The sequence below is a fragment of the Homarus americanus genome, unplaced genomic scaffold (genome assembly GCF_018991925.1).
Source record: "Homarus americanus isolate GMGI-L3 unplaced genomic scaffold, GMGI_Hamer_2.0 scaffold24523, whole genome shotgun sequence".
Taxonomy (NCBI): Eukaryota; Metazoa; Arthropoda; class Malacostraca; order Decapoda; family Nephropidae; genus Homarus; species Homarus americanus.
In genome coordinates, this window is record NW_024744357.1 from 750,640 (window position 1) to 762,909 (window position 12,270).

The window sequence follows — 12,270 nt, forward strand, 5'->3', positions numbered from 1 at the left end:
TTCTTAAGTATATATAACACAAATAATCTTGAAATTAAGCCAGTAAAAGATAGATAAATAAATTTATTTTCATATTGTATATCATGGTTCATCTTGTTACTAATAAATTAATTTATTTCTCGACCCTGATCCTGTCAATCTCTTCTCTCCTCCACTCTAACCTCCTCGCCCGATGACTCTGTCCATCTCTATCTTCTTCATTCCATGACACAACTCTCTGTCTCCCTCGCCCTAATAACACTGCCCACCTCTCCCATGTAACACTGTTCACACCTCTCCCATAACACTGTTCACCTCTCCCATAACACTGTTCACCTCTCCCATAACACTGTTCACCTCGCCCTAAAACACTGTTCACCTCTCCCATAACACTGTTCACCTCTCCCATAACACTGTTCACCTCCCATAACACTGTTCACCTCTCTCCCATAACACTGTTCACCTCTCCCCATAACACTGTTCACCTCTCCCATAACACTGTTCACCTCTCCTATAACACTGTTCACCTCTCCCATAACACTGTTCACCTCTCCCATAACACTGTTCACCTTTCCCTATAACACTGTTCACCTTCCTCCCATAACACTGTTCACCTCCTATATAACACTGTTCACCTCTCCTATAACACTGTTCACTCCTCCATAACACTGTTCACCTCTCCCATAACACTGTTCACCTCTCCCATAACACTGTTCACCTCTCCTATAATACTGTTCACCTCCCATAACACTGTTCACCTCTCCCATAACACTGTTCACCTCCTATAACACTGTTCACCTCTCCCATAACACTGTTCCCTCTCCCATAACACTCTTCCACCTGTTCACCTCCATAACACTGTTCACCTCTCCCATAACACTGTTCACCTCTCCATAACACTGTTCACCTCCCATAACACTGTTCACCTCTCCATAACACTGTTCACCTCTCTCCCATAACACTGTTCACCTTCCCTATAACACTGTTCACCTCCCACAACACTGTTCACCCTCCCATAACACTGTTCACCTCCTATAACACTGTTCACCTCTCCCATAACACTGTTCACCTCTCCCATAACACTGTTCACCTCTCCCATAACACTGTTCACTCCTCCCATAACACTGTTCACCTCTCCCTATAACACTGTTCACCTCTCCTATAACACTGTTCACCTCTCCCATAACACTGTTCCCTCTCCCTATAACACTGTTCACTCCTCCCTATAACAATGTTCACCTCTCCCATAACACTGTTCACCTCCCTATAACACTGTTCACCTCTCCCTATAACAATGTTCCACTCTCCCTATAACACTGTTCACCTCTCCTATAACACTGTTCACCTCTCCTATAACACTACTGTTCACCTCTCCCATAACACTATTCACCTCTCCTATAACACTGTTCACTCCTCTCCCTATGCAACACTGTTCACCTCTCCCATAACACTGTTCACCTCTCCCATAACACTGTTCACCTTCCTCGGCAACACTGTTCACCCTCGCCTATAACACTGTTCACCTCTCCCATAACACTGTTCACTTCTCCCATAACACTGTTCACCTCTCCTACAACACTGTTCACCTCCCAACACTGTTCACCTCTCCCATAACGCTGTTCACCTCTCCTATAACACTGTTCACCTCTCCCATAACACTGTTCACCTCCCATAACACTGTTCAATTCTCCCCTATAATACTGTTCACCTCTCCCATAACACTGTTCACCTCCTATAACACTGTTCCCACCCTCCCATAACACTGTCTCAATTCTCCCTATAACACTGTTCACCTCCCATAACACTGTTCACCCTCCCATAACACTGTTCACCTCTCCCTATAACACTGTTCACCTCTCCCTATAACACTGGTCACCTCCCTATAACACTGTTCAATTCTCTCCCTATAACACTGTTCACCTCTATAACACTGTTCACCTCTCCCATAACACTGTTCACCTCTCCTATAACACTGTTCACCTCTCCCATAACACTGTTCACCTCCCATAACACTGTTCACCTCTCCCATCACTGTTCACCTCCCATAACACTGTTCACCTCCCATAACAATGTTCACCTCTCCCATAACACTGTTCACCCTCTGTCACTGTTCACCTCTCCTATAACACTGTTCCTCATCTTCTCCCTATAACACTGTTCACCTCGCCCTATAACACTGTTCACCTCCATACACTGTTCACCTCTCCCATAACACTGTTCACCTCTCCCATAACACTGTTCACCTTCCCATAACACTGTTCACCTCCCCCATAACAATGTTCACCTCTCCCTATAACACTGTTCACCTCTCCCTATAACACTGTTCTCACCTCCTATAACACTGTTCACCTCTCCATAACACTCTTCACCTCTCCAACAACACCTTCACCTCCTCATAACACTGTTCACCCTCCCATGTAACACCGTTCACCTCCCATAACACTGTTCACAATCTCTCCCATAACACTGTTCATCTCTCCCATAACACTGTTCACCCGCCCTATAACAACACTGTTCACCTCCCATAACACTGTTCACCTCTCCCATAACACTCCGTTCCACTCCTCCCATAACACTGTTCACCTCTCCCATAACACTGTTCACCTCCCATAACAATGTTCCTCCCTATAACACTGTTCACCTCTCCTATAACACTGTTCACCTCTCCCTATAACACTGTTCACCTCTCTCCCTATAACACTGTTCACCTCTCCCATAACACTGTTCACCTCTCCTATAACACTGTTCACCTCCCATAACACTGTTCACCTCTCCCATAACACTGTTCACCTCTCCCATAACACTGTTCACCTCTCCCATAACACTGTTCACCTCTCCCATAACACTGTTCACCTCTCCCATAACACTGTTCACCTCTCCTATAACACTGTTCAATTCTCTCCCATAACACTTTGTGCCCACTCCTCCCATAACACTGTTCACCTTTTCCCTATAACACTGTTCACCTCTCCCACAACACTGTTCACCTCTCCCATAACACTGTTCACCTCTCCTATAACACTGTTCACCTCTCCCATAACACTGTTCACCTCCCATAACACTGTTCACCTCTCCCTATAACACTGTTCACCTCCCATAACACTGTTCACCTCCATAACACTGTTCACCTCCTATAATACTGTTCACCTCCCATAACACTGTTCACCTCTCCCATAACACTGTTCACCTCTCCCTATAACACTGTTCACCTCTCCCTATAACACTGTTCACCTCTCCCATAACACTGTTCCCTCTCCCTATAACACTGTTCACCTCTCCTATAACACTGTTCACCTCCATAACACTGTTCACCTCTCCCTATAACACTGTTCACCTCTCCCATAACACTGTTCACTCTCCTATAACACTGTTCAATTCTCCCATAACACTGTTCACCTCTCCCATAACACTGTTCACCTCCCATAACACTGTTCACCTCTCCCATAACAATGTTCTCCCATAACACTGTTCACCTCTCTATAACACTGTTCACCTCCTATAACACTGTTCACCTCTCCCTATAACACTGTTCGATCCCCAACCCCAACCCCTCCCATAACACTGTTCACCTCTCCCATAACACTGTTCACCTCTCCCATAACACTGTTCACTCCTCCCATAACAATGTTCACCTCTCCCATATCACTGTTCACTCCTCTCCCTATAACACTGTTCGGCTCCCTGCCCTATAACACTGTTCACCTCCCATGTAACACTGTTCTCACCTTTCCCATAACACTGTTCACCTCTCCCATAACACTGTTCACCCTCCCATAACACTGTTCACCCTCCCATAACAATGTTCACCCTCCTATAACACCAAACCACCTCTCCCTATAACACTGTTCACCCTCTCCTATAACACTGTTCACCTCTCCCATAACACTCCCCTTCACCTCCCCATAACATCACCACCTCCCTATAACACTGTTCCACCTCCCATAACACTGTTCACCTCTCCCATAACACTGTTCACCTTTACCTATAACACTGTTCACCTCTCCTATAACACTGTTCACCTCTCTCTCCCATAACACTGTTCACTTCTCCCATAACACTGTTCACCTCTCCTACAACACTGTTCACCTTCTCCCATAACACTGTTCACTCCTCCCATAACACTGTTCACCTCTCCTATAACACTGTTCACCTCCTCCCATAACACTGTTCACCTCCATAACGCTGTTCACCCTCCCTATAATACTGTTCACCTCTCCCATAACACTGTTCACCTCTCCCATAACACTGTTCACCCTCCCATAACACTGTTCACCTCTCTCCCTATAACACTGTTCACCTCTCCCATAACACTGTTCACCTCTCCCATAACACTGTTCCACCTCTCCCTATAACACTGTTCACCTTTCCCATAACACTGTTCACCTCCCATAACACTGTTCACCTCTCCCATAACACTGTTCACCTCTCCCATAACAATGTTCACCTCTCCCTATAACACTGTTCACCTCTCCCTATAACACTGTTCACCCTCCCATAACACTGTTCACCTCCCATAACACCCCTTTCACCCTCCTCCCATAACACTGTTCACCTCTCCCTATAACACTGTTCACCTCTCCCATAACACTGTTCACCTCCCATAACACTGTTCACCCCTACCTATAACACTGTTCACCTCCTATAACACTGTTCACCCTCCCATAACACTGTTCACTTCTCCCCATAACACTGTTCACCTCTCCTACAAACACTGTTCACCTCTCCCATAACACTGTTCACCCTCCCCATAACACTGTTCACCTCCTATAACACTGGTCACCTCCCTATAACACTGTTCACCTCTCCTATAACACTGTTCACCCTCCTCGGCAACACTGTTCACCTCCCATAACACTGTTCACCTCCTATAACACTGTTCACCTCCCATAACACTGTTCACCTCCTATAACACTGTTCACCTCTCCCATAACACTGTTCACCTCCCATAACAACAATGTTCCACCTCCCATAAATACTGTTCACCCTCTCTATAACACTGTTCACCTCCTATAACACTGTTCCTCACCTCTCCCTATAACACTGTTCACCCGTCCTATAACACTGTTCACCTCTCCCATAACACTGTTCACCTCTCCATAACACTGTTCACCCTCCCATAACACTGTTCACCTCTCCATAACACTGTTCACCTCTCCCATAACACTGTTCACTCTCTCCCATAACACTGTTCACCTCCCTATAACACTGTTCACCTCCCATAACACTGTTCACCTCTAACACTGTTCACCCTGCCCTATAACACCGTTCCTCACCTCCCATAACACTGTTCACCTCTCCCATAACACTCACCACCTCTCCCATAACACTGTTCACCTCTCCCATAACAATGTTTACCTCTTCCATAACACTGTTACCTCTCCCATAACACTGTTCACCTCTCCCATAACACTGTTCACCTCTCCCATAACACTGTTCACCCTCCCATAACACTGTTCACCTCTCCCATAACACTGTTCACCTCTCCCATAACATCACTGTTCGCCACCTCTCCCATAACACTGTTCACCTCCTCTCCCATAACACTGTTCACCTCTCCCTATAACACTGTTCACCTCCCTATAAACACTGTTCACCTCTCCCATAACACTGTTCACCTCTCCCATAACTCTGTTCACCTCTCCCTATAACACTGTTCACCTCTCCCATAACACTGTTCACCTCTCCCTATAACACTGTTCACCTCTCCCTATAACACTGTTCACCTCTCCCATAACACTGTTCACCTCTCCCATAACACTGTTCACCTCTCCCATAACACTGTTCACCTTCTCCCTATAACACTGTTCACCTCTCCTATAACACTGTTCGCCACCTCCCTATAACACTGTTCACCTCTCCCCATAACACTGTTCACCTGTCCCTATAACAACTGTTCACCTCTCCCCATAACACTGTTCACCTCTCCCATAACACTGTTCCTCACCTCTCCATAACACTGTTCACCTCCCCCTCTCTTGCTGTCCATGATGCACCACCCTGCCTGCACTATCTTACCCACATCATCCTACCTACACCATCCTACCTACACCATCCTACCTACCCACATCACCTTGTCCACATCAACCTATCCCACAACACCATACCTACAATACCCTGCCCACACCATCTCGGGTCGTGCCCACCTGCACACACACCCTGCAGGTGAAGAGCACAGGCCAGCAGGACACACGAGAAAACTGCTGGAGGTTCTTCATCGACCGCGTCAGGAAGAACCTTAAGATGGTCCTCTGCTTCTCTCCTGTTGGTTCCACCCTCAGGTAAACAGGTTTCTGGGGAAAATTTCCGAGTTTCTAAACTATGCATTTTGCAGTCAGGTGGCCACATTCCCAGAATGTTTCTGTAAAAGTCTATAAAAGCAGTTCTAATTAAGTTAGAAACTTCATTTCTTTACTAGAATAATCCAGAATAGTTTTTTCTAAAAGTTTGGTTAAACAAATATATTTAAAATTAAAATTCTATATGATACAGGCATGAATGAAGCTGTGTTACAATGAAGACTGGTATTGTACACCCCCATGGAGCTGTGGGGGATTAGTTGGTCTTAGGTAACTGACCTCCTGATGCAATATTAGGTCAACCATTGTTAAGTGGTGGATTATTGTGTCTCATGACCTGAAGATGTCTTGAAAAAGACGAAAGCTAAAGTATTTTTGGGGGAGATTATGATAAGTGTAAGTACAGTACTGTATAAATGAGCAACGTTGTATCCCTTCAACAGTACATAACATAACATTTTAAAATATGGAATGAGAAAGCAGAGGGAAAGGAGTGGTAACATGCACCAGTGTGTTACTCGAATACGCTGAATTGCTTCAAACATAGGTTGGATGCTCATATGAGCAATAGGGGTTGGGTGTAAACGGGACTGCCCAGTATGGGCCAATAGGCCCGCTGCAGTTTCCTCCATTCTTATGTTCTTATGTTAAGTGCTCCTCAACAGCTGATAACTTTAACTCACCACCACACAATAAGACCCTCACTCTGGATGCTTGCTGTCTTAATTCCTGTGTGTGTGTGTGTGTGTGTGTGTGTGTGTGATGCTGGGGGGTGTGGGTAGTGTTGGTGTGTGTGTGTGATGCTGGGGTGTGTGGGTAGTGTTGGTGTGTGTGTGTGATGCTGGAGTGTGGGTAGTGTTGAGGGTGTGTGTGTGTATGCTGGGGTGTGTGGGTAGTGTTGAGGGTATGTGTGTGTGTGATGCTGGGGTGTGTGGGTAGGGAGGGTATGTGTGTGTGATGCTGGGGTGTGTAGGTAGTGTTGAGGGTGTGTGTGTGTGTGTGTGTGTGATGCTGGGGTGTGTGGGTAGTGTTGGAGGGTAAGGGGGTGTGTGATGCTGGGGTGTGTGGTAGTGTTGAGGGTATGTGTGTGTGGCTGGGGTGTGTGGGTAGTGTTGAGGGTATGTGTGTGTGATGCTGGGGTGTGTGGGTAGTGTTGGAGGTATGTGTGTGTGTGTGTGATGCTGGGGTGTGTGGGTAGTGTTGGAGGGTGTGTGTGTGTGTGTGTGTGTATGGGGTGTGTGGGTAGTGTTGGAGGGTATGTGTGTGTGGATGCTGGGTGTGTGGGTAGTGTTGGAGGGTATGTGTGTGATGCTGGGGTGTGTGGTAGTGTTGAGGGTATGTGTGTGTGATGTGCTGGGGTGTGTGTGGGTAGTGCTGAGGTATGTGTGTGTGTGTGTGTGTGATGCTTGGGTGTGTGGGTAGTGTTGGAGTGGTATGTGTGTGTGTGTGTGTGTGATGCTGGGGTGTGTGGGTAGTGTTGGAGGGTGTGTGTGTGTGTGTGATGCTGAGGTGTGTGGGTAGTGTTGGAGGGTGTGTGTGTGTGTGTGTGTGATGCTGGGGTGTGTGGGTAGTGTTGGAGGGTGTGTGTGTGTGATGCTGGGGTGTGCTCCTGACGTATGTGAAGGGTACAGGTATTAATAACCACAGATTATTACAGTAACTTATCTTTACTAACTAGTGAATAACAAATAAACAATATTGTATCGTCAATGACAGTCATTTGATGATGCTCCTTGAATTTTTTCTTCAGATCTATAAACTATCATAACTGTTTACTCGTGATACAGGGTTCGGGCCCGCCAGTTCCCAGCCATCATCAGCTGCACCACCATCGACTGGTTCCACGAGTGGCCGCAAGAGGCGCTGGTGTCTGTCTCCGAGACCTTCCTGGGCAACATTGTGTACTTGCCGGTAAGTGATGGCTGTAGCATTGTGCACTCATCAAAAAAGTATCGCGACCCTCGGGTCCAATGAAAATCGGAATGAACAAATATGTACAATCACCCAAAAAAGTTCTGTCGCGGACCACGATTCAGACTCGTGAACCCGAAGCAATAGACACTGATACATTATTCTGCCCATTAATGCTTCGGATTCAAGAGTCTGAATCTCGGTGTTCATGGTTCGCGACAGGACTTTTTTGGGACACTGCTGTGTCCGTTAGGTTGTTACTGCTGACTATATAGGCCTTATATGAGTATGTTTTTTTAATGCAATTTTCTTTGATTTAGACTACTGAAATAATACTAAGCTCAATATTTGGGATAAAATGTATGGTTAAGTGTTGTGTAGCACTTTAATGATGAATCATTGTTTGGAGATGTATTTATGGCATACAGTAGGAAAGAATTGTTTCAGACCTAAACAGAACAGTTGTCATTTCCCAAATGATATGTATTTATGAAAGAAAACCAACATGTAGTAAAGGGCTGACTGAAATAATTAGAGATTATGTAGTAATATCTCATCTACCCATTAGTTACGTCAGTTTAATTCAGATATTCATTCTTATGGTTATTTATGTGTATTCTCTTTTAGTTAGATGAGCTCGGATTATGGATAATGGTCTCGGCTCATGAGATTCGATATGGATTTGACTCTTTTATTATGCAATTGAAACCGAAGTGGTGTATAAGTGTTGGAGCCACTTCATTCTCCTTAACAATCATCCAAATGAAATAAAAGGCAGACAAAGAAACAAAATATCTAATGAATCCCACTAAATGACTTGTATCTCTAACATAAGGAAGTATTTGGCAAAGAGAGTCGGCATACCAACACTCCATTATACCCAGGGTATCTCAAAATACTTGACCCTGTGTTCCAGAGGGTAAAGACCAGCAAAGGTCGTAATACTGTCTTTCATGGGTGTACCTTTTAAGGATTACTGTATGGTGTAAACTATAACTCTGTAATGTTGATAACTAAAGCAATAAATCTTAAGATGTTAATCTATCGTCCTCAAAGTATTAACTGTATCCATACACTGGCAAAGTGAAGTAATATACAGTAGAATTCTATGCCATAAAAGTCATTATCTTTACTGGCGGATGAACTTGAATCTTGAGTTGCTTTTATGGTCAGCAAGTACAGGTATAGTGATACAGAAAGGCAATTGCAAGGACTATGGAATATCCATACTGACATTATTGTGATAAAATAATTTACAGAAAACAATAAGGGTCCCAGTTTCATTACAAAAAACTATGTCAGCACCAGAGTAGCCAATACGGTCACCAAACACTATTTTCGAGGGGGTGTGTGAAGGAGGGGATGTGTGAGAGTGGGAATATGTATGTGTAATGGAAAGGATGTGTGTGTGTGTGTGTGTGTGTGTTTGTGATGGAAGGGGGTGTGAGTGAAGGAGGGGGAGAGTGAGGAGAGGGGTGTGTAGGTGGAGGAAGGGTGTGTGTGAATTATCGCTTTATCACTCAGCTGGCAGCCCACCACCCACAACGTCGTGGTCAGTCTCTTATCAAACAAGTAAACAGAACAGGCTGGTTACTTAGAGAAAAAGGTAAGAAAACAGATAAATACATTAAGCTCAATACTCACCCCAACACAGGAGAGAAAATATCTGACTGGGGCTAGTGAGATATCAGAGCATTTTAGAATAAGCCCAGTGCCATATCAGAGCAATTTCACCCTCCAAACATTTCTTACTGTTGAGTACACAGAAAACAGAAATCTGGACAACACCATGGTGGTGTGAGTTAGATCCGTTTTCAGTGTTATTTTTATTGTATTTATGTGCAAATGGAGTCAATGGCTGAGTTAGAGAAGTATAAGGACTACTGGATTGGTTGGAAGCTGTTGGACTTTTGTGAGGTTTTGGACTGATGGCACCATGGGCCATCACTCTGCCGTCCCTACACTACTCTGACACTAAGACAAATGATCATCTAATAGTACAACGACAAGCATCACTACAGAAGATCAGTGACGTCACAAAAGTCATCCCAGAGGACTCATTCATCGTCTACACCAACGGCTCACTACAGGACATGGGTGCAGCAGGCTGTGTTATGTGGCGTATTCCAGAATGACATGTGTCACCGAAGCAATGAATCGCCTACCGGATTGGGCAAGCATAACAAGGATGTAACTACAGGGCACCCTCGGGCCATCAACTGTGGTACTTGCTGGACGAGGAGCGGAGTGGAATGGTGATCAGTGATTCTCGTTCTGGACTAGAGTCAATCACTTACCTCCTCCCGTCTGTCAGGATCTAGTGAGACAAATCCAGCATTGCCTCATAAGGGTGAAGACAGATGCCCTCCTTATCCACTTTTTATGGATCCCATCCCATATTGTCCTCCACAAACACGACTATGTAGACAGGCTCGCAAAATCCGCCTGCATACTCCCTATCCCTGATGACGCTTTAACCATAACTCCTGGTTGAGTGAACACGCTCCTCAAGAAAGCTGCTCATCAAATCATAACCGAAGAACGAAGTGAACACTGAAGAGCCAGTGTTAGTGTTCGCTGCTATGATAAACATTGTGGCACAAAATATCAATACGGAAGGAATAAATGTCTGACTCGACTCAGTGATGTAGTTACTGCCAGAATCAGACTTGGCTCTTGGTCATGTTGGGAACTCATTAGAAATCCTTCCCTTACACTTACACAGTGCCGAATTTGTGGCAAAAATAGAAAACACAGCCTTGAGCATTACATCTCAGAGTACAAACCAATTCTCTCCATGTTTCCAATTAACAAAACCTTTGATAAACTCTGTAAATTCATCCTAACTACCAGTGTCTTGGACATCATTTTACCATTAGTGTACTGTATATCCAAACATTTTTACCATTTAAAAACCTGCTGTAGAAAACAACCACTTCACTAACTTGTCTTGGCGCACACTATGAGGAACGAGTTCCTCTGTCTCATTCCTTACACCCACTAGCAGTCAACGGTGACTCAAACTTGGGGTGCAGCTGCACTACGAGGCGAGAGTCTCCGTAATTCAGTTTGATGGCCAGTTGGCCTGTGTATGTAGGACTGCCATCCCTCTGAAAGGGGCATAAATAAAGACCTAAAAATTCAAAACTATAAATGTCGGGTAGATTAAAGGACATACCAGGTACGTTCTTCTGGTGTTATGCTTGGTGTAGGAGGACGTACTAAGTAAGGCCCTCTGACAAAAGGGGTTCATGTATTAACCTCTGTGTTTCTTGCTCTTTCCTATAGGAGGGGCTACGAGAGTCTGTGTCCAAGTTCATGTCTCATGTACATGGGTCCGTCAATGACATGAGCCGCCTCTACCTTACTAATGATCGTCGTTATAATTATACTACACCCAAAACCTTCCTCGGCTTCATTTCGCTCTACTCCAACCTGCTTTGTGCCAAACACAATGACCTCCAGGCAAAGATTGAGAGACTCATGAATGGTCTGGAGAAACTGAGAACCACTTCAGCCCAGGTTAGTCCATGCTTGTTTCAGAATGTAGAACTACAGCCCTGATAACTTACCCTAATCTGACTTTATTTAACTTTGTAGTCAGACTTTCTGACACAAAACAAGTGGAAAATAAAAATATGAAAAACTGTAACACAAGAAATGTGTCTTCTCTTGCAGGTTGACGCCCTCAAGGCCAAGCTGGCAACGCAGGAGGTGGAGTTGCAGAAGAAGAACGACGAGGCCGACAAGCTCATCCGTATTGTGGAGGCGGAGACTGCAAAGGCAAGTCTTAAAAGTTGATAGTCAAGTATAGAACGAATAGGTTATGAAAATAAATAAACACTACTGCTACTCATAATAATGCTAATGATGGTAATAATGATGCTATGTTAATAATAATAATAGTGATGATAATAATATTATGAATGTGAGAGCAATAATGATGGTAATAGTGATAACAGTAGTACTTAATTAAAATGCTGTTGATGATCATTACAACAATAATAATAATAATAATAATAATAATATGGCAATAACATGACTGTTAATTTTGATTAAAGCAATAACAAATAGAAACAAAATA

General features: G+C 44.4%; 1 protein-coding gene across 1 annotated transcript in view; it reads left to right on the top strand.

Moving 5' to 3' along the window:
- The window catches only part of LOC121877745 (dynein beta chain, ciliary-like), a 178,514-nt gene that overhangs the window by 124,286 nt on the left and 41,958 nt on the right, over window positions 1–12,270 (top strand). Inside the window, 4 exon segments of the mRNA XM_042383602.1 lie at window positions 6,142–6,257; window positions 8,063–8,186; window positions 11,475–11,708; window positions 11,865–11,969. Coding sequence (XP_042239536.1) covers window positions 6,142–6,257; window positions 8,063–8,186; window positions 11,475–11,708; window positions 11,865–11,969 — 579 coding nt within the window.